This window comes from Dermacentor albipictus, chromosome 1 (assembly GCF_038994185.2).
Source record: "Dermacentor albipictus isolate Rhodes 1998 colony chromosome 1, USDA_Dalb.pri_finalv2, whole genome shotgun sequence".
In the NCBI taxonomy this organism is placed as follows: domain Eukaryota; kingdom Metazoa; phylum Arthropoda; class Arachnida; order Ixodida; family Ixodidae; genus Dermacentor; species Dermacentor albipictus.
Window position 1 is genome coordinate 226,134,517 of NC_091821.1, and position 27,632 is coordinate 226,162,148.

Sequence of the window (27,632 nt, forward strand, 5' to 3'; positions counted from 1 at the left end):
AATGAACTGAGTGTTTAAAAAACATCTTTTTTTTTTCAGAAATGTCGATATGTGGAACAAACAGAATAAGAAATGTGCTTGTGTAATAAGATTTTAAATTTCTCTGTTAAATATGCTGTTCTAGCTGGCTAAGGAGACTCATATGCGGAAGTTTGCTTCATGTAATATTTCGGCTATGAATGAGCCAGTGTGCTTGCTCCCATTTTCCCCCTTTTTTTCGCTTTTGTATCTATGCTAAAATTTAAATTACAAATATATGGAATTTTTTTCTTCTTATAACCAGAATGAATGGCTTATTTGTACCCAACCACAGCAACTCCTGTTCTGGCATGTATGCTGACAGTATGAATGAATGAATGAATGAATGAATGAATGAATGAATGAATGAATGAATGAATGAATGAATGAATGAATGAATGAATGAATGAATGAACAGTTGCCACGATGATGACCAGAAGCGCACGGTAATATCGCAAGGGAAGCTTTGCGGACATGGCCCGAAATATCCCCTGTTTTTCTTTCGACTAAGTGGAGACGAAGGCGACTCTGGCAACACGGTACAAGCAGTTCGCTACGCCATCAAAGAAGTGGTATAGAAAACATGAACCGTGCTCTGTTCTTGCAGCCAGAAAGTTTTCTAGCTTTCAACACCGAGTTCTCAAGCGCGAATGTATCATAAACACATGTGATATCACTGTTAACTTGTGGCACATGACATAGCGAGTCCTACGTTTTGTACTTTCGAGGCGTATGATTTAAGTAGTAGAGCGGCTGAAGGTGCTGGCTTCTAGAACGAGATGGCGTAGGCTTGAATCTCATAGGACACATACAAGACGTGAAGTATTTGGTCCGCATCTGGGGATCGGGTCCCACCTCGATCAACAAGCTACACGTGTACACGTTCAAACTTGGAAGATGATTGAAATGTAAACAAAAAAAAGGCAGAAAAAAGTTACCATATTTACTGGACTATAGTCCGCAGAATATACAAGTTTAAAAGTTGAAGTTTGCGGGATGCGGTTTGTCTATGGTGGAAAACTATAAATGATCCTATTTTTTAAGGTCGGAAGCATGCTTGAAAAAAAAAATTCACACTGCGCCTACAAAGGTCTTCCGTGCTAAAACACGGCGAAATCAACTGCGTAATTAAACATCGATGCACACGAGCAATATTTTCCAGCCTATACAGCCAGCTCATGATATGCAAGCGAATGCTGCTTGCGATATGTAAAGTGGCTGCTTTTGAGGGCTTCGACTTGTGAGCGCATGCGTGAAACCTCGTTGCGAAACGCGCCGCGCACGTCTGCAATACGCAGCTTCACAAATGCGCAAAACACAAGAACACATGCTATGGCACTGAAAAGACATAGAGCCTTCACGACATCGTTCAAGCTCAGCGTAGTCGCGCGTACGCAAGAACTAAAGTTCTGTCTCAGAAGATTCTGAAGACATTGACGAGGCCTTCGTTGAATCCGACACGCTTAACTTGTTTTGCTCTGACAGCACGGACGAAAGTGATTTTGATGGGTTTTAGGTTTGACTACTATATGCAGTCTACATGCAGTCTGCTAGTTGACAATAAAATGTTTGCTTCTCTACTGTATACCGATTCGTCCCTGCGGACTATACAGCAGGTGCGGACTATAGCACGGAAAATACGGTATATCAGTGCTGCCAGTTCCTTCTTACGACTATGTATGTTAGTTCTTGAACAACCCAACAGATACAGGTGTTTAGCGAACGTGGGAAAATGACGCCATTCAATGCGCTCGAGCAATTGGCATGAGCTCCAAGAGCATGCCAAACTAGCGCCTCCATTCTGACAATCGTGCCTATGAGGTAAAAAAAAAAGAACACAAAGAGAACAACAACCCTATAGAGAAAAGCACGCACCAGTTCTTTGAGCAGAGCCGACTTGCAACGATCGTTGGCGCCCTGAAACACAAGACCTTGCAGGGCCTCCAAGGCGTGACAGACGGTCGAGTCCCACTTGGGTTCCTCCTCGTCGGCCTTCCAGCGCGATCGCTTCTTGGCGCGGTCGAGCTGCTTCTTGCGGACCATGGTCGTGGAAAGAAGTCACTTCCGGAGGACACGTTTCTGCTATGTGGCACACGTGCTCCTCCACGAGGCGCGCGGCCTCCGTTCTCGGCGCCATAGCATTGCGCGTGGCAGCTTTTGAGCTTCTTCTTCTTTTCGCCGACAGCGCCTTAGACGCCGTCGATCGTGAAAAAAATAGCTTGTGAATCGCTACGGGCCCGTGCATCATGGTCCTTCGCGCGAACAGAGTTGGTAAAACGAGGAAGAAAAGTCAAGCAATGAAATTGAAGTAGGCGCAATGATTGAAGTGAGTTGAAGCTGGTCACGTCGCCTGATGCCATTTTTTGATGGATAATTGATAGAGATTTTATTTTCAGGAAAGACAGAGGTCAGCCTGCGCTGGTGCGTTCTAGCCTGTTACGCTGCACTGGGAAAGAGAGGAAAGAGCAAACTTATAGAGATTAAAGATGATGAGAACAAGGGAAGGAGTGAATGCGGGTGTACATCACACAACAGCCCTACTAAAGCTGCTAAAGCTGCTACTAAATCTGAATTAGTGGCATGCACTAATTCCAACAACGCTTGCGTTGTCTACCTCGCACGTTTAGTGTTAGGTTGCGCGCCAAGAACGCGCTGACAGTGACTGCCCTCCCAACGCTGGCTAGGAAACGCTCAGGGCGTCTGTCGCTCCTGCACCTAAGCTGGTCAATCAAAAAAAAAAAAAAAAACGAGGACACCAAAGCACTTCTTATCACTTGTGAATGCGAAATCATTAACGTCGAATTTAAAGCCGCTGAGTAGTCCTTCGAGTTTTGCACCGCAAGTAATGTACCATAGCGGTACGTGCTGCCAGAGCCAACAAGCAGCAGCCTGCGGTGCCAACGCCGCATGCCACTGACATCCTGCGCGACGAGAGCCAGACGTCACGTCACTGCGACGCGACGCCATCACTGCGACGCCACGTCACTTGCGATAGTGCGCCAGGTGCACATGTTTTAGCACCTGGTGCACTATCATCTGCTGAGCAATGTTTTACACCTGGTGCAGAACATCTGCTGAGCAATAGCACTATCGTGCTATTGCTCAGCAGATGCTCGGATTCGCCCGCTCTGCTCCGTCGAGGCGCTATCGTGACGTGGCGTCGCAGCCAGTGGGAATTTTGGTACCGTTTCGCTACTATAGACGCCGCCGGCATTTTCGCCCAATGGGCAATTTGATGCTTTCGCATCAATAAGTGTTTCAGACGTCTGGCAGCGTTCGTATTCAACTGGCCTAAAGCGGCAACCACCTGCACGCGATGTTGAAGCGACAGCGACGAGCGCGTCGCGGCCTGAAGCAACCATGTGAATGCGACATCGCAAGAAAAAAAGTTGTGACAGATTTCCATTGTTGCGCGAATAAACGCTATCGGGCACTGGTAAAGAAATCTCAAACGTACCAAGAGGTCAACGTTTGACCTAGATCTAGTTTCAATATGATATCATTCCCAATATAAATCTGTCCCATGCCAATAGCGTAAAATGCCGTGGCGCCATCTGGTGAGCAAAACTTAAAGCACTTTCGCAGCTCTCGGTGGCATCTCAGGCCTAACAGCGTCAAAACAAACAACCGATCACAATAATAACGACAAAAGAGCGTCGACAGTTTGTCCTCAGTTTAAAATGAGACGAAGCGATGACTGATTATACTACTTATTTTTTTGCTGTCACGGCAGAGAGCAAATTGCAAGAGTGAATTCAGATCGAAGGGTGCGGACCAGGGCGGACTGGTTGGTGCCATGTTGTTGCGCAATCGCTGTCACCAGCGGATGTCGCCGCGCTGACTTCCACGCGTCAAGCGATAGTTTCTGGCTGGCCAAAAACTGGCGACGCGACAGACGGCAGCGAGGGATCGCCCTCCTTGACGGCAAAACGTGTCGCTCGTGGCCGTCGCTTGTCGCTGTCGCTCAAAAACCGCTAGCAACGCCTACTCAAATCCTATGTAAATAAGATGCCTAGCTTCGCGCAACCTTGAGGTGTATACGTAATTTATCATCTGGGTCGAATGCATGCAGACGTCTGTCTGTGGTTGTTAGCGTGAGCATTGTACACTATCGTAACGTCATGCGCGATCGACGGGAGTGATGAGTTGACACCTGACCGTGAGACGGCAATCAGATCTGCATCAAATGCATAGAAGGCCGATCTTGCCTCGCTTTTAGCAAGTTCATTGCAGACACCACCACATTGCCGAGACAACCGTCGAAACGTGAAGATGGCCACCAGCGTGAACTTCTGCAATCTCTGGCTCCATTTCTTGCGCGTGCAATCTACCACCTGCAAAGCTGGCTTGGAATCACATCTCAGTGTAACTGCTGCTGAGGTTAGCCAGCTAAGGCCTCATTGTGGTCTTTATAGAGCGAAGCTTTTAGGCGCCCGTTCCTGCGGTAAGCGTCGGCGTCGGCGAAACCGAGTGAACGAGCACAGCGAAAGGTGAAAGAGCGAACGCGGAACGCAGCGGCGGATGAAAGTCGCGAGGAGGAAAGCGGAGGAGGAGGGTATGGCCAAAGCGTGAGCAGAAAAGCGTAGTGCGGCGACGATAGCTACGACGTGGCGCCAGAGTAGCCCGAGTCGTCTGGGAGGTCTGTGTGCGGTGTCAGGATTGGGGGCTCAATCCCATCGCTCGTGGTCCTTTGCCAAGATCGGAGTACGACATGAATTCGAAGGTAGCTGGCCCATGCCGTCGTCCAACTTATTTACGCTGAGGACGTCGATGAAGTGAAGAACTGCTTCTCATCGAGAACGAGGAATATGGGTTTATTTACAGAAATTAAATCAGTTAACATGACTGCTTGAAAAAGAAGAGTGTCAGTCCAACATGACTGCATGAGAGAAGTGTATCAGTCTAACATGACTGCTCAAGAGAAGTGTGTCCAGCATTCGCACAACAACAGTTTTTATACACTCGGTCCGCCGGCCATACGAGGCGGCGACTGTTCGTTTACTCATCGCCAACTTGCTGCCGTTCCGCAGAACAGTTTACGTACACAAAGGCACACACATCCCGATGCCCAAACGACGGCGTTGGAGGGGTGCCGTTCCGGGAAGTATCGGTGCCAATCGTGGGTAGCTCGTTGTCTTGCGTCACGCCGAGGCATGAGAAGCACCAAAATACGGCTTTCCCGCGGCAGCTTGTCCATGCGTGTCAGATCAGCTCCGCGCTGGGGAACTCCGGAACCATTGTTCGCACACCGAACTCGTTCCGTCACAATGTCGATGGGGCTGGAGGAAGGAGGCGGTTTTCAGCACAAAGGCCGCTTCTTCTAACGCCTCCTAGCTGCAGCGATGGTGAGGGGGAGATGCGCGTCGTGTCGCCCTGTCGTAACTGGGTGGCAATCTTGCCTTGCAGCTCGCCATTCTTAACAGCGGCGGCTGCTGTGAATCGCTACTACGCGTCACCCACGCGCTGCCTCTGGCGATCTCCAGATTAGCGAGGCAGTTCACACTTCGCTCCGCTTGCGACGTGTCGCACGAGACAGATTGTCCGCGTCAGCCAATAGACCGCGAAATGAAAACACGTATAGTGCTCCGCTCAAACTTCGCATTATGGGGTATCGTAAGCGTTGGCAAATGTTTTTTTTTCTTATATTTCAAACAGAATCTTATTACATATTTCTCTGGCCGTTTCAGAGCACTTCGGGAGTGCTACTAAGTTCGCGAAGGATAGCTTTACCGTTTCCTTACGAGAATAAGCGGGACTACTAGTGATAATATAGTAATAATACTACCTTTATTTAGATCAAAAAGATTACGGTCACATGAAAAAATATTGTGTGTCGACAGCTTGACCAGTTCTTTTCCAAAATAACAATACAAAAATATAGCGCCGCACAAGTACTCAGCCTTCATTATTCTCCCTGGAGGCCACTTATGGTAGGCGTAACGCTTAGTTGCGTTGCCAGAGCACTCGGAAATGACAAGTAGGGTATGTCATTATAAAACATTAGTTTGCAGCAGGTGGCGCACGTCTTGTCTTTATACCCGAGTTATATTATTCTGTGTGAAGAGACACATGTACATAACTTTGGTACATTGAATTGTACCAATTCATCAAATGAGCAAAACAACATTTAATTAATATGATTCGTTGCAGTTTTAGCACGTGTTCAAGTTTGCAGCTTAATATTTTCCAAGGCTATTCTACTTTCTCGTATATATTGTAGTACTGTCGTGAATCAAGATATCAGCTGTTAAAGCTACGATTTAAATTTCCTATCTGTGCGTTCTGAAAGTGAGAAACTTGTGCCGAGGCTAGCTTTATTTTGACTGACGGGAAAGATACCTACTCTGGTATTTCCACAGCCTGCCGGTGGATAGACTCCTGTCAGCACTGATGCTGAGCGAGCTCACGTTGACCTTTTCCCTATACTTCATTTGCTGCAGTCGAGACTTATGCACCACTACTTGCGTAAGCTGCTCCGGGCGCGGAAAGTTTTATAGGTATAGCATGCACCCCTACTGGAGATAAAGGTCATGTATTTACTGAAAGCAGCGTGGTTAGCCACAGCCATTGTGCTCTAGCCCGCTGCAGTATACTGAATAAGGGAGAAAGGCGAAGGGAGAGTGATTCTTGTCAGAATATGTATACTGGTACTTTGAAGACATGCACGCTGTTTGAATGAAATGAAAGTCCTGAAAGTACACATAACCAGTTACAAATCCCAATCCTTGTAGAAGTTTCTTCAAAGATACGTCCGGACCAAAACGTCCGACAATTACGATACTCCTTAAAGGGCCCCTCACCAGGCCGCATAGCAAATTTTGGTTATACGCTGGAAGTTGTTACGTGCACTTTAGGGAACGTTCTGAAGCAAAAACTTTTCAAGTCAGCTCATTAATAGCCGAGGTAGAAATATTTCAGCGCCGCGAACCCATGATTTGAGGAGGCGAGCTCAACTTCCAAGCGAGACACTCTCTCCACTTGCCCCTGTCTACCCTCCTCAAGCGAAATTCCTTCCCTGCGTTTTCCCATACCAGACCTCGAGGATCGCATGACACATACGTCATGGGCCCCGCCTTCATTTTTTTTCTCGCTTTTTTTGCGACGTGGCGCACTTCCGCTGACGGCGTCGCTCGCGAGTTGTGCTGATTGTCTCGTTTCACGCAACGTATGATTTCGCATTCTGTGTACGAGGACACATGACTAGCGGTATAAGTCAGTGCTACACGAACACTGAGGCAGACACAAGCGGATCACATAGCATTATCCCGCGCTTTAACGCAGTAGAAAATGACATAGTTTCGGTGTCTGCGCACGCGACTGCACGACGTGGGAACAAGCAGACGAAGCAGAAGTCCATCTTTCTTGCTGCGGTGCGAAGTAAAACAAAAACATGCAGACATTCGGTTTGTGTGTTTTATTATTTCTCTAAACTTTAATTCGTCTATTCAAGCAAGATATTACACAAATAACAAATGTTGCCTTGAATAATTCTCGAAGTGATGTGTCACCACGAGCAACGTCACATCAAAAACACGCCTACGTAGGCGTACTAGCACATGTACGCCATCCTCCAGCTTGGAGCGCGGTGACCGCGAGGAGGAGGGAGCCTGGCGTTCGGTTTGAAATTTCAGATCTTTCTGCGGCGCGTAGCGATGTAATACTTTGTATGACACGATCGTTATCGCGCATTGTATGCTCTGCGCTTGTCAGCTCAAAATGGCCAGACCTGGCAAGGGGTCCTTTAAAGGGCCCCTGAAACGGCTCGGTGAAATTTTGCAGGCGCGTAGGGTACATCTAAAGTTAATCATTCCACCGCAATTTGTGTAAAGTAAGAGAGTTACGGACGATTACAAGTTAGCCTCCTCCACAGCCATGCATTTTCTCCTCAACTCGTTCCCCGAGTGATCGGGGCTAAGCTCCGCCTTCGCTGGCTATGCGTCATGATGGCTCGTCCTGTCGTATACTTCCGGTTCTCTAGGAGCGAGCGCGCGAAGCCTCTCCAACCTCTCCGCCAGCTGCTTAGCAATCGACCCCAAGCGAGATCTATCGAAGCAGCGTGCGTTGCGAGCATTCTGTTGCAGCGCCGAACGTGTCTGGTATTCCGGTAACCGCAGGCGAACTGGGCATTTCGACGGAACGGTGTAGGCATAAACTCAAACTGATGAAGGAACTGATGAAGGAACTGATGAAGGAACTGATGAAGGAACTGATGAGATCAAACTGATGAAGGCGTAGACGTACGTGAGCGGCCTGATCGATCTACACGGTACAGTCACCTGGTGGTGCAGAGCTTAACCAGCCGAACAAAGTGCTAATATTGCTCTAACCAAGAGTAAAACATTTTAAACATTTACAAAAACAACGTGTTATCGATTGCGATCCTGCGAAATATTTACACCAGCACCAAAGAAGAATACACTTCGTTACTGCTACTGTGTTTGGTTGAGCACTGTGCCACCAGGTGGCTGCGCCGTGCAGACCATTTACATTTGCGCTTCTGCTTATCCCGTGAAACGGCACGATCAAACAGCTAGGCCTTGTCCCCTTGCGCTTGCGTTTACCCGAATACCGCACTCGCGAAACGCTATTGTGGTAGTAATCGTCCGGCGTAAAGTGACCGCCGCAAACGCACAAATCCTGGCGCCGATCGGTTAGCAACAGTCCGATGCGCTATAGCCACTCCACTCGTCTGCTGCCTTTCAGAGGGGCACGATGTCGCAGCTTGACATATTGCCAGTCGCTGCGTTTGCAGCCTACAACGCAACCAAGGCGAATCATAGTGCTCGCGAAAAGACTGAGACCGACACTGACCGCGGAGCTCTCGTCAAAACGAAGCACGTTGTAACACAAGCAGACGACACTTGCTGTGTGCCTGAAGTGCTTAAGTCTACTGAGAAATTGTTCTTGTGCATTCTCTTTCTGTTACTTTCTTTTTATAGAAACAAATTAACTCACATTCCAATTATTAGGAACAACATTTCTTGACCATAAAGTTGGAAAAATTGTCGGTGACGCGCCCTGGGCAGCCAATCGGATAGCTCGCCCTACTGACGTCGATTGGGTGAATGACGTCAAATGGGTAGCGGCCAGAATGCTACAAAGAGACACATACCCCGAGCAAAACAGACTACACCATTACATGCCTGAGCTCTACGACAAGTCTTATTGCACCAATTGCATCCCTTAACGTCTATCATTTACTCTGGCCGTGCTCACAAGCTCACATAAACTGCCAACAGGACAAGCGCAAGTTTGAAGAAGCAATCCGGAGCGAAGAACTCGCTCCCCAACTCTGGGCCGTCCAGCAGGTCCACGACGCCGCCAGGAAACTCAACCTCCCGGTTCCGTCGTGGGAGACGCTCACTGCATGAGAGCCCAAAGCTCTCGTGGCCTGCAGGACCTCGAAAAAAGTTGATTTCCTTCCTTCCTTCCTAGAGTTAATATAACCAACTCGGTGTATTAACTCAGTGTAGTAACTCTACGGTAGGGACGGCTGAAAATTTAGCCGAGCAGTGTGGTGCGATCGGCAGCGATGTACACTTTTAAAACCTTATAATAAATTACACGTTTTACGCGGAGCACTTAGATGGGTCAATTAATGATCAAAAAGACCTGCATTAATGATTCAGTACGTTTGTAGAAAATCGTCAGAATCGTTTCAGGGCCCCTTTAAAGGGCAAATCGGCGATTTTTCGATGTCGACGAACGTCGATGAAATTCGCTGGGTACGTTCCTATGAACACTTCCGTCATGTCCTCAGAAAAGTAGGTTTGAGAGTTGCACAGATTTTTTTACAAATGAATTTAATTAGTTGCCTTAGTTAGTTAGTAATTAGTTTAATTTAACCTTACCTCCTCCTCAGTTACAGGCCACATTGTGCATGACGCCAGGAGTGTTCCATGCAGATCATGCCGGGATCATGCAGACGACCGCGACGAGAGCGTCGAGGAGTCGACGATCGTGAGCTAGTGCATGGCGTGAGAAGTTGTCGCGAGAGGTTGCGTTTCCTATAAATGGGCAAGAGTTGGGAGGCAAGTGGCGTTGCGTTGTTGGCCGTACGAACTACTGCCCTCGCTATCCGCACACATGGTTTGAGACGATGCCGATCGCGTTCAGCGGAGGTCAAGCCTGCAGTGTGTCACAGTCGCGTAGTTCATCTCCTGGTTCAACTCCTGGCGGACCTGAGCGACTGACCTCGCTAAGTAAGCCATTAGGATGAAGAAAACGCCTTCTGTAGTTCATTGTTGAACATGCAGATTTGAAATAAACCATTCCTAATTTCGCACAGTACACACAAAAATCAAGAATCGACGACAGGGAGCGGTACCGACATCAGTACGTTGCCGCTTTCGACGGAAAGCTGCCAGCCGCACTCACCGGCACTTCCCTGAATTAAATGTGACTAGGAACATGGGTGTATTTTTACGTATTGTCATGCAGACTCATTATTTAGCTTTCGAGGTGCACTGTTTCCCTCGTATCCCAAATGAGCAGCAAGCGCAGGCCCCTTTGATACAGCAGCGTACATAAACAGCCGCCCAACGGTGTTTATACTTGGAACCACGTGTTCTCTAAATGAACGATCATACGCGCAAAGTCCTCATCTGTGTCTGCTTTACGGAACAGATTGTGTAAATGAAGATAATATGAAGGATGATAAGGAGACAGCATAACAATGCTCCCATACTACGGTCTCCGCTCGCTGTTTTCGAAGTTGTGTGGTCGCTCTTATCAGCGCGATTCAGAGTGATGCAACGGCGCTTACATGCACAAAATCTGCCTGTTTTGATATGTTCTGACATTAACTGATGTCACCGATATATCTCAAGCGAACAAGTGGGGACGCTATACCTGCCAATGTAAACAAATGCACCGGTCGGTGCTTTGGACTGTCAGAGGCATTCTTGCGGGATACAAACGCGGAAAGTCGTGCTCCACATCTTACAGTGAGCATGCGAAGCGCTTCCCTGAGAAGCAGTAAAACACCTAGAATAGCAAGCAGCACGTATAAAATCAGTGGTTATGGATATACCCTTGGTCTTCATGTTGGAGCATGATATGTAGCACATGGGCGTTGGCTCTCGTGGTGGTGGGTCGAATGCGAACGGAGATTCGTGGCTGTTGAATTCGTCAGAATCATAACTGTCAATATTTGACTGATCCGGAAAGCTGGTGCAGCCGGCTTTGTCACCCGAAGGTCCGGCGCGGTCACGAATCAGCTGAGCGTCTGCTCTTCGCTGGCTTCGTTCGACCAGCGGGCGAGACCGGAGTGCCTTGCGGGCCTTCCTCGCTGGGGACACGCGTGACGTCACTCGAAGAGGTTCGCTCGGCTGCTTGGTTAGGTGCCAGTTTTGTTTTTGCACTTCTTGTTTATTTAAACATCTTTTCGAATTTGCGAAACAACTATACTATCAGACGCGTGACAGGGGGGTCTCGGGAACCTAAATATTCCATTACCTTGATATGGTAAAAAATCACCTCAGTTGCCCTTTAATGAGAAATTTGAGCGCAGCTCGATACGTGTTTTCGTTTCGCAATATATTCAGGCAAACAATTTGAGACCGAAATCACCACACCGACTGGCAGTGGGCCAGTGCCATCAGCGCATTCGCAGAGGGAGGGGCAGTATGGGAACGCTGGCATGATGAACGGTATTGGAGTCAACTGTGGAAGAAGACGACGACGAAGGCGCGAGCAGTGACACGAGCGCATTCTCGCGGTTGCGCCCAGCAGAAGCGCCGACGCTCAACCCGGGAACGGGCCCAGAGCTGCGCTCTTAAAACTCAACTTGTCGTGCACAATTCGCCGTACATCCGCAGCGACTCCTCTGCCATGGACTGAAAGTTTGTCCGTTTTCATTGAATTTAGCACCGTATATTTGGCTATTACATGGGGATTGTTAGGAGCAAGACTGATTGTTGAGCTAGCTTACCCATACTGTACTGCTGAAGACCAATGAGAGCGAATTCAAAGAAAACATGAAAACCTGTAAACAGGACGAAGACTCGTTTTCGGTGGCCGAATGAGCTTCATGCAGCACACAAGGCTGATTGGTGCGTGCGTCGGGGGTATGAAGTACGCGCAGGACGTGACGAGCAACTCCAATTTTTGTATTCTAACCTGTGTTCCAGTTCACACCTAAACACGCGGAGTGCCTAGAGTGTTTCGCAGTGGTTGTATTAAAAGACTATAGAGGGTACCTCACACAACCTGAGCCAAGAATTAAAAAATGAAAGGCGCGTCGGAAGCGAATTGAACCGAACGCATACTATACGCAATAGCACATAGTAACTCAGATAATTTTTTGTTTTCCCCATAACTAAAAAAAAATAATTAGGTTGATTACCCGACTTTCTAATTATTAGATGAGGACCCGAAGTATGAAACGCAGATTCGTCGATGACCTTCAGAAACCACCGATCGAGTTGTTTCCTTTACGATCTGTCTCATGTAGTCCTTTTTTGCGGGTTGCAAAGAAAGCCCGCGAAATTATGAAAAAAGTCACGGAACGCAGCGCTTGCGCAGTGGTGTTGTGCTGCTCTCAAGTGTGCGTTTCGGTGAAAAAAGTCAGCTGCATCGGCTACGAAATATAAGAGCAAATGTATACAATAGGTAATGGCGCTCTTTGGTCTTCAGTGCCTTTGCGTCATAAAGCCGCGTCAATCACGAGAGAGAGAGAGAGAAAGCAAGGACAGGAAAGGCAGGGAAGTCAACCAGAAGAGCACCCGGTATGCTACCCTACACTGGGAGTGGGGGAAATGGGAATAGAAAGAGGAAAAAAGGGAGAGAGTAAGCACTGAGTGCTTGTGGGAGGGACACTATAGACAGGAACACTATAAACTGTCTCTTAAGCTGGTGCACTTCAAGTATTGCAATAGTGCACGAATCGCTTTTCGTGCCAGTGACGAGTGTGGCCACGGCCCGATTATCTTTGACTCGGAGAACGGTCTTGAGTCAAGTCGGTGTAAAGTTTCCCGAGGAGAGAGGGGTTGTACATTGTAGCGAATATCTAGATTTCCAAGCATGTTAAACAAATTTGAACAGAGCAACAAACAATGGTACATGCCGGTATATGAGCACAAGTTTCAATGTTACAGCGGCGTTATCCATATTGTACTTGCTCTTATAGTGGTTGCTTACTATAGTCTTTTCTGATAGTGTGTGTTACGTATTAGTTGATTTATATTCAGTTTCTTATATTTCGAAGTTTTTTATGCGAAGCATATTACGAGAGCTCAACCCAGCTCCTCAGGCGCGGCGGTGTCGCCTTCAATGACCTTTGACCCGATGCCATACCACGTGACACCGTGACGTCACGACAGAGGAGAAACGGTGCTCCAACTCGCGGCGTCGCGGCGGTATATAAGCAGCTGCGCTTGTTTCTAGGTGGCTTTGGCTCAACTCTTGCAAGATGGGCTGGGTGGGAATCGAACCAGGGTCTCCGGAGTGTGAGACGGAGACGCTACCACTGAGCCACGAGTACGATGCTTCAAACTTCGGTACAAAAGCGTCTCTAGTGAATGCGGTGTTGCCTTAGAAACGAGCTGTTTTTAAGGCTCAGGCGTCCGTCGCTTGTTGAGGCGCACATTTCGTTGCCGCGCCGAACGCTGCGTTGCTCGACGCTCACCGCGTCCAATGCGGGGCGCATAGTCGCTGCGCCGTAGCCCATTGTCTTACACCCCTTGGTGGGTCGACGGGAACGCTGTCGCGTTCCACTCTTGAAGGCGAAGCAGAGTAACGCATGAGTTGTTTCTTCGTCCAGCCGAACCAAATATAGCCAAGCAACAGCAGTTCACCAGGCTAAACAGTGGTTCAACAACTAAAATAAAGGCTAGTATGCTTCGCATCCTGGGCTTAACCTTAGCTAAGCCACTGCCATTTTTTATTTTGCGTGTATGACTTTATCGTGCGCGATTATACGTTGCAAACATTATAAATATCTTTACTGTTTCCACTGTCTTAATCCCTTCATTCTCGGTATTATCGCTGCTTGCGCTCTTTATGCTATTTATAGCTATTACATATTCGTGTGATTAGTTAACCTGCTTTTTTTTGCATACGTCTTTTGTTCATGCATTCTGAGGAGGACTTTCTGATTATTATTTTTTTATGGAACCTCTTTTTGTAGCACTTCCGTAACCCGCCATGGTTGCTTAGTGGCTATTCATGGTGTTGGGCTGCCAAGCAAGAGGTCGCGAGATCAAATCCCGGCCACGGCGGCAGCATCTCGATGGGGGCGAAATGCGAATACACTGCTGTACCTAGATTTAGGTGCACGTTGTGCCACCCCAGGTGGTACAAATTATTCCGGAGTGTCCCACTACGGTGTGCCTCATAATCAGATCGTGGTTTTGGCACGCAAAATTCCATATATCTTTTTAAACTCCTGTAGTGTATTTTTTGTGAAACAAATGTGCAAGAGATCTTTATCTCAATTATACCTAACCTTTTCCCTCTTTATTCTTCTCTACTTCTGGGCAAAACTGATTTCTGAACTTCCAGTAGATGGCAGTTCTTGCGGAAATCAGTTGACTTTTCTTTGTTGGGCGTGCTCATTAGGTCCTTCGTGTTTCCGTTCTTCTTTCTACACAACTCCTCTTTATTACTTGGAGTGTAAAAACACGTCTGCAGCTGTGATACGTTGTATAGTGCGATTGCGCACGATATTTATTTATCCTGTTCAGCCTTTTCGCCGGTGTTGCTGGTCGCCAAGGGTAACATTACCGGAAACGGAAACCCGTGAAGCAGCTTCCAGCATTCTTTCCTATAGTGCAAATCAACCATTGCGTAAAATAAATCAATTATATTGTTATGAATGTGGACGGTTTCTTATAAGAATCTGATCAGTATATCTGAAGATGTCCGAGGCGCCTACCAAAATGCCGTCCGCAACACTTTTCGTGGTGCCCCAAACGACTTAGACGTTGGCCACCATTTTCGAAACGTCACAGAATGTGAGCCCCTACGCTATTGACCTATGCGGATGGCGGTAGCGCGAAATAGGGTGTACCATCCTCTCCCGAATTTATGCGACTGCTAAAAAATGGATAGATCGTAGCATGATATGTACTCCGGACAGTGGCGCTCAGGAGGCGCTGTTGCCGGAGCAGCTCTTTTTTTCATGACATTTATGCACATGTAATTCTTCAATCATGCTGTTCATACTAAAACCTGTAATTCTTCCATGTTAACGATTTCTTGAAACTGCTGTAATTTTTGTTTTATTACGTTTACTTGGTAAAGCAGGTCCCATTGCAGTCTTTGACTTCGGGACCTCCTTCTGTATATTAACATCTTGTAATCTTTCTAATCATCTCAATAAAAACCGATTCTGATTCCGATTCTGTAGCAACACCACCACCAACATAGCTGTAAGGCTGCAACTCATATCGCTTCGGTCTTGGTAATCTGAAAGGATTTCTCTTATTTCCTACGATCCTCAACCCAGCCCTAGCTCTTTAACGATATACTGTGAGCCCCACAGCAAAGTGCACATGAATTGGTTAAAACATTAATTAAATTATGGGGTTTTACGTGCCAAACCCACGATCTGAGTATGAGGCACGCCGTAGTGGGGTACTCCGGAATGTGGAGTACTTCGGTTTCTTTAACGGGCTCGTAAATCTAAGTAGGCGGGTGTTTTTGCATTTCGCCTCCATCTAATGTGGCCGCCGTGGCCGGGATTCGATCCCGCGACCTCGTGCTTAGCAGCGGCACATGAATGGATATGGTAACGACAATTCTTACTCGCGTTTAAAGACCCACGCGCACGCGAACGCTCGCAAGAGTACTGCGAGCTTCATGCACCGTGTTCCCGCGTTGACAAGGGTTGGAAATTTTAGCAACGCAATTCTACTTTCACGAAGAGCCATTTTCACTGTCACACACGACGGAGATGTTACTCTCCGCGTGTCCCGTGCTGGGCGAGGTCACGGAATACGTCTCTCGCGGCGTCAGCACTATGCACTCTTTTAAAACAAGACTGGCTCGTCTGTACAGCCCTTTCGTAACCGACGTGAAACGAGGGTCAAACAGAGTTCACCCTAACGTCGACTTACCACTCGTTTACGCATTGAGCACGAGCACATCCCGACAGCCCCAACGAAATTGAGCGGTTCATGCCAGCGCACGTTGCCCGCATGAAACATCTGGAGCTGCCCACATATCGACGTTGCGGGTTGCTGCACAAACTATTATTTATTACAGCGTGAACAAATCAAACACGGACAAAGCAGAGCATGAGTAGCATTCGTGTTCGCCTCTCTTTGTCCGCGTTTGATTCGTTCGCACTGTAGTAAAAATGCATATGTACCGACTCGGCCAGCTAGCCATCGTACTGCACAAACCCTGCCACACTGAGAAATCCATGTTAGTTCGGTGCTCGCATTTCTCTTGCAGAAACGCCTTTAACATTTTTGCATTACGCTACACCAGAGCCATACTCTTTCATTTCTAATGTAAAGCGTTTGTCAAAATTTTCCAAGTCCTTGCGTGAGTTACCGGTGCTGACGTCAGGTGTTGAACTGATGCTCCTGTCGAACTTTCACCGGTACTATGTCCAACAGGTATGATGGGACGGTACTTCGTTAGCTACGTTAAATTTCGAAGTGTCTGGAAGGATACACAAGCACTGCAACAAGGCCCGGCGGGAGTGCTCGTAATTCGCCCAGTGGCTTCAGAACTTTTGACAAAGGCTGTACGTTCAGGCTGAACTTCGTCAAAACCCATCAAAAAGTTTCGCTTGCCTGCTGCGTTGAAGTTGGCCATTGAAAGCTTGAATTTTGAAACTGACTCTTGAACATACCGGCAAGAGAGTGCACATAAACTTAGTTGACGCTGTGTAGTCCATGGCGCTCACTGCCACATTTCTATAAATGCCATTCTACGCATGCAAATTCAAACACGCGGAAATCATGTCACTATAAAAGAATTTATTTCAGAATGTGTTCACGTCACATCGCTGTGTCTTGAAGGCAAAGAACGGGTGGTCACGAACGGCAACAAAGAATAACTGCAAGAGGCATAGGCACAACCGCTTCGCACAAAATATCAGAACACAACATTATAAGTAAAGGGAAGAAGTTCGTTCAACTTTGATAAATAGCTGGCTTTAAAAATGAAGAAAAAAAAAGACGGAAGAAGCACGAAAGACTAGGAAATTCAAATAGTTTGTGCATTGCAAAACAAGTTTTCTGATTTATTTTCTCGTCGGGCTCGGCCTTCATAAGGAGCATAGTACAGTTCGAGGAACACGGAAAACAAACAGCTATCATACTCCCGTTATACCAGACTCACGTCCTCGCGAAGGTGGGGCGATCGAACGGAAGTTCCTTCGCATTCGATTACCCCACTCGGCGGTCACCGAAAGTCTATACGTCACAGGGCTTGGTTCCGTACAGCCTGGAGTAACGAGGTTTACAATCGCTCACGCGAAAGTGGCCGCCGTCCAGGTAGAAAAAAAAAAAAAAAACAAGACGCCCGGTGTTGTTATACCACAGCGCGATGGAGCCACGTTTTAGGAAACCTCACGGCGCCGCCCAAAAGGAGCACAAGAAAGAGAAAGGAGGAAATGCTTGTGCGCGGACACGGAGTAGACCGTCCAACCAGTAGCACACAGTTATCTCAGCTCTTAGCTGCCGTTGCCAGATGCAGCTGGTACACGAATTAGGTGACACTGGCGACCAGTGAAAACTCTCCAGGTGACACGAGTGTGCGATGGGTAGCTCAAAAAAAAAAAAACTGCCGCGTGGATGGTCGGCGGAATCCGTGTCATTTACAGTGCAAGGGAATCGGGCAGGAAAAAACGTGCGTACTGGAATATCTGCACGCGATGGTGCTAGGCTAAAACCTGTGTTTTAATCGCGTCGCTCCATCCAATTTCCATCAATAGAGCGAGTGGCGAGGAGGCGATCGCCTGCACAAAAATACATGCGCACAAAGTACTAGCGACGACGCCTGCAAAACGAACGGCACTTGAGCCCGAATAGGAGACGTTGGGCCAAGCCAGTGGCAAAGCTGCAAAAAATTGCCAGTTCACATTTATTTCTGGTTAATTAAATTGTCGCGTACGGGTTCTGATGTTGAACGCCCGTCGGTAAAACCACGTAAATTCTTTGGATCAAAGCAAGTAAATAAGGCAGTTTCGCGTAAATAACAAACGACACAGTTAAAATAAGGAAACTGTGTAACTGTCGTCTTAAAATAACATAACATCTTGAAGAATGAGAATCAAGTATAGTTTGGGCAACAATAATGGCTGCTTTCTTTTACTGTGGGCACACGAAAGGTTAACGCTCAGAGCCGCACGCCTAGAAAATCGTCAAAGCTTCTAACGTATAAATTTCTCCCAACAGTTGTTATCAGCGTTTGGTATATAACAGGTAATGAAAAGCTTCCGAGATAATTTGAACACATTGATAATTTGAAACATTAACTGGTTTGTAACATAAGTGTCATTACCAAGGCTTACAACTTCGTCTGCCGTGTAAATTCACCAGTCACTGGTTTTCGTAATTAATTCTACCGTCCCTTGTAAATGTTAACATCCAATACCAACGAGTATTGCCTTGGAAACATAGCATTAGGAGTTGAAGCAAACATTTCTTCGTGCATCCGTGAGTGGTGTATCAGTAATGAATTGGCTGAGTACACAATAAATGAATAGCGACTTAAAGTATACGTCATTGGTTCTTCAACGATACTAATTGTTAGGTCGTGATAATCGTAATTCTACGTGAGACAATCTATTTTATAAGCAAGATCTTAAGGCTCACTGCGATCGCGAATGCTCACCTGTATTGTAACTCGGTCTCCGAAGACTCAGCCGCCCATATGCCTCGAAAAAGTTCCTAGTTATATTTTTATGTATCGGGAATCTCGTGTGACTTAATCCGTTTTCCAGTCACTTCTTGCATGCACAAGCAGCGTTGACCATCTCCAGCAACTAAGGTGCGGCCGAGAAGCCGAATGACTAGATGACAGGCACAAGTTCTTGTGCTCATATAACCGAGTGATCCGAACAAGACTAGACGATGTTCCCTCTACGTCTACCGAGAACCTACGCGGCAAGATGAAACCGCATTCTTTCTTCACTACACAAGAAATCTCTATCGTATACTCCCTACCTTTTCACAACACACAACTTCCGGTAGGGTATAATGCACCGCGCGTACGCTGCGAGAACAATATGGTTTAATAAGAAAGCAAAATTTCGACAACCAGAAGAGAAAGAAAGCAAAATTTACAAACAAACCGTGACATGCGTCCTGTCAATCCACGGCAGTGGACAATATTGATTCCCAAAGTAAGTGGCAAAAAACAGAGGACATGAACAATGTAAGCATTGATCATCGTTCCGAAACACCGAAAGAAGAACGGTAAAAAAAAAAAAATACTCCCAGGATTCCTATATAATCGGGCTTATGCCAGAAAGCAGAATTAAGCACAAATGAAGGACGGGCGCAAAAATAGGTAAATCCCAAGTCGAACTAACGCTACAGCATCGCTACCACTAGAAATCGAGGCACTAATGGTGCTGCAGTACATGCTGTCACGAAAGCTGCTTTGCGCAGCGCCACCACGTAGCACTGTAGCGTTGTCGAGGTTCCCGGAAAGAAGACTGCGAACATCGTGCTTCATCGGCGTGCGCGTATGAAAGGCCAGCCACGGCGCAGGCCGAAGAAAAATAGGATTTAAAAAAATTACAGCAACCAGAGGGCACCAAAATACTCCTTTTGAACAGATCCACTTCTGGCTGCGCGCTGCGTGCGAAGGATGACTTGTGACAGGCTCTTCAAGCGAGCGAAGTGCCCCACCACGTCCCGCCTTTCTGATTGCTTTTCAACAAGCGGCTCGAACATGTCGGCCGCACTAGCGGATATGTTGCCACATGGCAGTGGCCCGTCCCAAGGAGCATGGCGCCCCAGAAGATCATGGCCCCTTACGGCGGGGCGACACACAGAGTCGTCAGGCTACGCATCGAGATTGTATGCACTGCTCTTCAACCGTAGCTACCTCTCTTGATACCAATGCCGTGCGTGCCGATACATATAACAAGAACGTCGTCTCTCGCGATCGTGCCGGAAAGGTACAACCGTCAAGCTGCCTCTGTCCTTTCAACTTCGCCGATCCCAGCGGCCTAACCTTAGTCGAAATCCAGCCGACATGATGCGACAACAACGCGTTCCCAACAAACAGCGCAGTTCTTCCGAGTGAAACGTGGCGTCAGGCAAGAACAAACGGCAGCCTTTCACCGTACAACGGCGCACCGCAAGAAAGCGTCTCGTGCGCGTGCTTCTATGTAGAGAAAACGAGCACCTAATTGGAAGCGCGTAAACAGGCGTGCTTCCGAACCAAACCTGTTCGGTTGTGCGAAACACGGCCCACCGTGCTGTGCATCCTAGCGATGCGCTATAGCTAACACTGGAGTAGGGCACTAGTGCGCCCGTTTGAAACCATCACAACGTTTGTGAATGCGCTTTGCTTGAGCTATAACATGCAAAAGTCTAACCTGAAAGAAACAGGAAAAGAAACGGATAGAGAGAGGCCCGTAGAAAGGGCACACAGCACAACTAAGAACAACCACAGATTGTTTTTATATATATATATATATGTATATATATCAATGCTAGGTCTACATTTTGCGTGCACTTGTGTTTGCACGTTTTAAAAATGCGTATCACCCGGGGCAAAACATCACCTCGTGTTCGTATGCTCGTGACCTTCTAAAGGTACGCTTCTCATTCACTCGCTTGACACGTGATCACCTGAAAGATGTACTCTAAGATAAATATAGTGCACAGCACGAACAGAAGCCACTAGCCGGTTTCTTCGCGCAGGCAGGTGTGTGTATGTACGAAGAAAAAATGCATGATTCACGTCAAGTTTTGTAGTAGGGCTCTGAGACATGACGATGAAACGTGTGCCTGGCCGCTGGCGCGGTGCGGGCTAGTAGTATGAAACACCAAATGCAATATTCACTGACAATAGGCTTAGTCGAGGGCTTGACCAAGTGCAAGCGAAAAACTGGGAAAAAACAACAACATGGCGTCCGCTCGCTATTAGATCTGCTGTAAAAATATGAGACCGGTGCCTGCAGCAGGTTACAGGTAATGGTGCGATTGTGCATTAAGACGTTGTATTCGTACACCATGTGTTACAAGGAAGAAGAGCGAAAAATGCACGTTATGGGAAGAAAGGAACGGCGACAGTTGGCAGGGGGGTTTCGCGCCTTCCGAGACCTGAAGTTGTCCTTTGATTTCACAGTCCGTTACCCGCCTGCTGCACTCTCTTTCGCCAACCACGCCGCCTAAGCGAGAAATTGAGAGGTGACAGTGCTTAGACGAGAACAGGACGCAGCCGCGCCTGGTGGGAATTGTAAGCGGCTCCGGCAAACGAGGGTACACCCGGGGCACGATACTGCGTACTGCAGATCGGCCACCCGAGACAAAGCGAACAAGGGCAAGCACCGCGCATGGAGCTACGAGGCGATTCTGGAAAGAACGTGGCAACAAGCTGCTTTATGTATACAACCTGACGGCTCGGCCGAAGGAGGCGGGGAACATTTCTCTCTCTCTCTCTTCTTGGGCATCTCGCGTCTCCTCGCCCTCAAAAGCGCCCCTCCTCGACGATTCTGCGGCGCCGGCCGAGCCCGCTCGGATTCCGCTGGCAATTGGTGCGGCACAACCGGGGGTGGACGCGCGTCGTTCGAGGCTGCGCGTGTACGAACCGGCGCCCTCGCTGCCGTGCACGCCGCTGGGTGGAACGCGAGAGAATTGAGCAGAAAGCTGACAAGTGCATGACAGTGAGGTACGTTGCAGAGAGGGGAGAGATTATGTGTCGTCGTCGTCAGCCAGCCAGTAACACGAACAACCACCGCCGGCCGCCGCAGGCCCGTGCCGCAGCTGACAAGGCGAAGTCCATGCACCCGGTGCAGGTGGCGGAGCAGGAGTCCGGGGCAGGGGGACTGACGGGCGCCGCCGGCACAGGGGCCGCGCGACCGGCGCGCCGGAGACACACACGGGGTCCGAGTCCAGCTGCTCCCAAAGGGAACGGCTACGTCAGCAGCTTGAAAAACATGATGGCCAGGCTGATGTTTATGAACAGCACGAGCATCACCAGTTGCTGCCTCGAGAACCAATCCTGCAAAAGCGGCGGCGAACAAAGGAAACCCGCAAGGTGGTTGGTGAGACGCTCCAAGAACTACACCACAGGCACTTCATAACCGAAGGCATGATATACACCGGGTGTGTCAAGGCAAGATTCGAGACCAGCCCCTATATTCACAAAACTTCTGTTAGCGTTTCCTCATTCATAGGTATTCAGGCGCCCGCCAGTTGTACGGTAGCGATCGACGTGATTATGAGATGGTCGACCATGGGTGGCACTTACGTGAGATAAGTTTTGTGAATACGGCCCCTGCTTGATATCATATACACAAGAGGTCGACTCGCGTCCCATTATTTTGTACGTGTTAAGAAAAACGAAAAGGGAAGCGCACATTCGCTTGCCATTCGCTTGCCAGCAGGGAAGCGGGACTCAAGAGCCCATTTCTTAGTTGAAATCACCTAATAAGCGATTTTTACCATATCGTATCTCTTCCGCAAAAAATTATTGTTCTCTTTTAAGATGATTGGAGTGCATGCAGGTCACACAAACATAAAAATATCATGTCGCTTTAACGCCTTCTTTTATTATTGTGACTGCACAGACAGCAGAGCGTATATGCCGATCAAGCCGAAAAGCCGCTCATGTATATAAGCACCTACAAAATATGAGAGCGCTGTTTGTCCCCTTCTGTGCACCTAGGCTCTTCCTTTTGTGTGTGTGTGTGTTTTTTTGCAACAAAGCCAAGTAACGAACAATACTTAATGAGAAGGTGAAGTCAGAGTAAAATGATCAGAGTTGAATAGTGAGCAGTCAGACGATGCAGTAATATTTATGGTCCAGCCACGTTGGTTTACTGCACCGGGTTGCGTTTTTATCGTAATATCTTTATTTCTCGTTTGTCCGCAAGCTTCTGAAGGACTTCAATATGTTCAATTGAAAAGTTGTCAGAGAAAACTTAATAGTGAATGTAAACTGTGATTCGCTAGTTTGGCGAAGTGGCGACATCCCCAAAGTGATACTACATGAACAGCTATTTTTTTTTCTCATTTTACCGCGACACTGACGCGGCCGGACATTGAGAACCTGTTTCGCGTTGTTTTGCAGCCAAAGCTGAACACGACTCAGCCTAAGACTCCTATTGACGCTGCCGAGCGGAACAACACCACTCGCACCAAGAGACAGAGGGAGAGAAAAAAAACACAGGGTAAGTTGGGGTGCGGACACGAGGCTGGGTACGCACCTTGACGACAGCGAGAGTAGGCGACGCGATAAATAACTCACGCACGTCATACGGCGCAGGGCGTAACGAGGTAGCAGGACATGGCGGACTGTTTACCAGGTGTCAGACGCTGTACACGCACTCTCAGGCGGCGTACATTGCTGAAGCACAGGCAGCCACGTCCCAGTGCACGCAACGCGAGATGCGGCAAACTTGGCGCATGCATGCAGTAAGATCTCCCAGTAACTATCTGCACGGGGGCAGATTTCAAGACACGTCACGTTTGTACCCTTTAGAATGATTATCACACGTATATATCACGTGAAAATTGACGCTGAGTGCTTTTGAAGGGCATCCGCCAGTCTGAAAGGCGGCAAGTGAAAGTATAGCCGCAAGCGTTTCGGCAAACTCGGGCAGAGAAAATTGGCGGTGCGTTCGCATTTACGCACGAGCGGACGCACCTTGACGTCGGAATTGAAGAGGTAGAGCAGCGGGTTGGTGCGCAGCCTGTGCGCCTGCTCCTGCATCCTGCGCAGCTCGTCCCTGCGCTGGGAGCTGAGGACGGACACCTCCTCGCGCGACATGAAGGGTGGCGCGGCAGCCGCGGCATCGGCGATGTTGGGAAGACTCTTCTTGCGCGTCAGTGCCTCGGCGGGCGCCGGTGCGGCCAGCCGGCGCCGTGGCGCAGCCACGTACAGGCTGGCCGCCCGGTGGTGGCTGCCCTCGTCCGGTGGCATGTTGGGCAGCGTCGAGCGCCGGCCGCCGCCGCCGCCTCCGCCCGGCACTCGCGTCGGCGACGAGTCGCCGTCCATGGACTCGGAGACGCCAGAGTCCGGCGTACAGTCGGCGCCGCCGTAGATGGCCGTCAGCGGCGGCAGCTGCTGGTCAGCTTTGTGGTGCGGCGGCGTGCGGGACGGTGGCCGCTCGCGCCGGTACTGCTCGAAGTGGTCATTCATCGCCTGCTGGAAGGAGTAGCCGTCGCGCTGTGTCTGCCGGCCGTGCAGCGAGCCGTGTGGCGTGCGCGGCGGTGGCTCCGGCGCGCCGGGCACCTGCGGCATGGTGTCTTCGACGCGCTGCGGCAACTGCTGCGGCAGCGACACGGGCTGCGCGTGCTGCACGGGCGCCTGCGGCGGCGGCTGCAGCGGCGGCGCCGGCTTGGCGTTGGCCACGGGCGGCGTGCCCTGGCGCGACCCGGCGGGCTTGCTGCTCTGCTGCTGGTGGGCCTTGGTGAGCGCGTTGAGGAGCTGCTGCTGAGCTGCGTCCAGCTGCGGCGCCGTCAGTTCCTGGGCGCGTGTCGGCTGGAACAGCGAGCGCCTGCGCTGCGGCGTCGCGCCGCCGGCACTCACGCGGAGCTTGGCCAAGTCTGGAACCTCTGCTAGCTTCTTTAGCAGGTCCACTGCGAGCACAAGCAGCCGCCATTGCGCCGACAGTCACGAACAGCAGAAGCGTGCAAGGAAAAACGTAATTTTGATCTATAGGTGACACCGCATGCAAAAGAGGCGTCACATGGTAAGCTCGCGCTCCTGACACCGAATTCGCAGTTCGTAAGAGCTGCGCCTGCATGCCACTGGCCGGCCGTCTTGGCAATAACACGTTCAACATCACGAGACTTAGCTGACCCCTGCTCTTACGAAAAAAGGTATACGAGATAGATAAGTCATAAGGGAAAGGTAGGGGGTCATTCGCTAGTTTAGCGAAGTGGTAGGAATGACGTTGCTCTTACGAAGAGTTCTATAGTATCGTGCCTCATAGGTAGGTAGGGTTATATGGGCATCAACTGAACAAGTTTGACCCCATTTCACTTGTATGAAAAATGTAAATTTGGTTTAAGGAATCAATAAATGAACATCGATAAAGAATGAGGATGAGAATGAGATAAGAATGAGAATGAAGATAAGAGGAGTAGCCGGCGCCTTAAATTGTGCGCCAACATCTCCTTATATCATATCAATAAAAAAAATAGCAGAATCATTAGAAAATTACACTTCAGCACGCGCAAACACATACTAAAAAAGAAGAAAAGATGAGGGGGAGGGTTGGAAGAACAACGAACATGAGCCATTGTGCCTAAAATAGTCCCTGTATGTTGACCACATCTTCGTACTAATAGAGAAGTATTTCAGTTAAGTGACAGCTGTTCTTTGAAGTCCAGCAACTCCGCGGTCTAAGTAACCTCCCCTAGTGACAATGGGTGGTTGTCCAGCGCCATAAGTTTGTAGCACAGCTGTTGCCTTTGCTGCGAATATGGAGACAGTCCAGCAAATCGAGAACTACGTCCTCGTCCGCCACTCCACACGCACACGACGCGTAGTTTGCACGATGAGTTTTTAAAAAATTTACCGCCCTTCTACTACTGTCAAGAGGGGTGCAAGCGAAGCTCGGGATCCGCGGCTCTTCGTTGTCGTAGCACCTCGGCTTCGAGCTCCCTCACAGAGCAGTCGGAATGTTAACGAGGAGCCCTTTCTCGAGCGAGGTCCCGGCGGCGTTCACGAAACGCCGCCTGCTCTTCGGCCATACGCACGACGCGCGGCCCGCTCCCGCTGCCGTTCCTTCAACGCAGCCTGCTCTTCGGCAGAACGAACCAAACGCGGCCTCCCCATCTGACGGCCGGGCTTGAACTGGCAGGAAACAGCGGTCGCGAGGCGAGCGAACACGCGATCACACGCTTGCCCTCCTCCGGAGGCTGGGGACGCCTGTGACTGGCTCACACCTTGCGCTCCGTCTACTTCTCCGCGCATATAAAACACCGCTATAAAACGCGCGTATGACAGCATTGAAAAAAAATTTAATATGTCGTGCCAGCAAAATCCTTGTTGACATGTTTGCTTTTTTGTGTATTGTTTGTGTATGTCAAAGCAGAATCGGTTAGCGTGGTGGTGTTGCAACCCGTAGGTCGGTGGTTCCAAACCGCAGCCCGACAAGCATTTTTTTTATTTTCGTACGGCAACACCGACACGAGTGAGGCAATACAAGCTTCGCCTGAAAAAGGAACTGCTTAGGGCATGCAACACGAAGGCGAAAGCGGTGAAACAGGGCTTCTGCACTTCCCATGTACGCATATTTCCGTTGATGGATCTGCACATTACATAAAATTAAATTTCTGGCCTCTTCATAGAACCATGCCACAGGTGATCTTCTGGCTAAGTTTCCATATTATATATTAACGTCGTGACTGAAAAACGGAATTGAGTTTTATTCTCTACATACATTCCCTCACCCTCACCCCTGTAAACCTGCTCGAATAGCCACTGAACCTGGAGATTGACTACTCGCTTCCAGAATCTGTGCTACACGAAGTCCAGTGTAAGATCTTTTTCATGAAGATGCATGGTCCCTCTCCTCTGTCTGCATTGATATAACCAGTAATAAAGATGCAAAAATATTGGCTATAGCGCATTGCATCATATTCAATCGTAATAATGATGAACTTTCCTAAACTTAAAATTTCTTCGCATTCGGTGTCCTACCGATTTTAATGACGCAGATATTTGATTTCCTTTTGCCAAAACATTTGCCATTTCCACCCAGAGAAGTGATTGAAGAAGCCCTGTTTTCGATAAAGAAACGTTTGCTTGTCTTTTCTTTTTACAGGCTTTTTTATTTGTATTTTTGCGCAGTCGTGTAGTACACGAGGGGCGTCTCGAATTCATCGGGGGTACAAGTCAGCAAAAACAACAACAGTTGCGCGGCTTAGTTGCGTAACAGACAAAACAATTTGCATAAACGTTCAGTTAGCTTCGTTACTCAGCCTTAATTCATGTGCACCCGCTCAGCAACCCAATTTTAGTGGGGATATTCGATGCAGCACTCGTGTGTACAGCCCGAAGCAGACGCGTTTAGCAGCAGGCTGCCCGCTTCTATATGATCATAAAGATCCATACTTACGGAATATATATGACAAGAAGGCGATGCTAACCATGATTGACTAAAACAAATTTCATTGGCGCAGATTTGTTTACGGTGGAAGTGTTTAGCTCAACATCTGTGTTGCGAGGAGTTCATTATCGATCGTAAACAGCACGAATAAGAACACATCATTATATAGATATAATCTAAAATGTGCATCTCCCTCATTCCTCCCCTACCCCACTTTATTTTATCAGCAAGTTCATAATCCCCCTCAGTCAAGCACGTACCCATGATTTTTTTTTCGCAGAAGGGGGGTAAACCGAAGTAACTTTTCTGTGCAAATGAGGAGGGGGAGGGGGGTACCTTTACTAGTGTAAATGTGAAAAATGCCCTCCGTACGCCATAAAAAACGCGTAAACCCGCAAAAGAGAAATTAAAT

The 27,632-nt window shown here is 48.5% G+C and overlaps 2 protein-coding genes across 3 annotated transcripts in view; both read right to left on the bottom strand.

Annotated features, from left to right (window-relative positions):
- The window catches only part of LOC139054233 (uncharacterized), a 91,549-nt gene extending 89,418 nt beyond the window's left edge, over positions 1–2,131 (bottom strand). The window contains exon 1 of one of the 2 annotated variants that reach the window (XR_011511088.1): positions 1,894–2,131. Coding sequence is in view for 1 of the 2 variants with exons in the window: in XM_070530943.1 (XP_070387044.1) it covers positions 1,894–2,061 (168 nt within the window). In the remaining variant the exon portion in view is untranslated. The remainder of the gene's footprint in view (positions 1–1,893) is intronic. The other variant, XM_070530943.1, reaches the window with a different exon arrangement.
- Positions 2,132–16,929: 14,798 nt separating this feature from the next.
- jp (junctophilin) overlaps positions 16,930–27,632 on the bottom strand; it is a 139,830-nt gene continuing 129,127 nt past the window's right edge. The window contains exons 7-8 of the mRNA XM_070530947.1: positions 23,806–24,740; positions 16,930–22,158 (exon numbers count right to left, since the gene is read on the bottom strand). Coding sequence (XP_070387048.1) covers positions 22,072–22,158; positions 23,806–24,740 — 1,022 coding nt within the window. The 3' untranslated portion in view covers positions 16,930–22,071. The remainder of the gene's footprint in view (positions 22,159–23,805; positions 24,741–27,632) is intronic.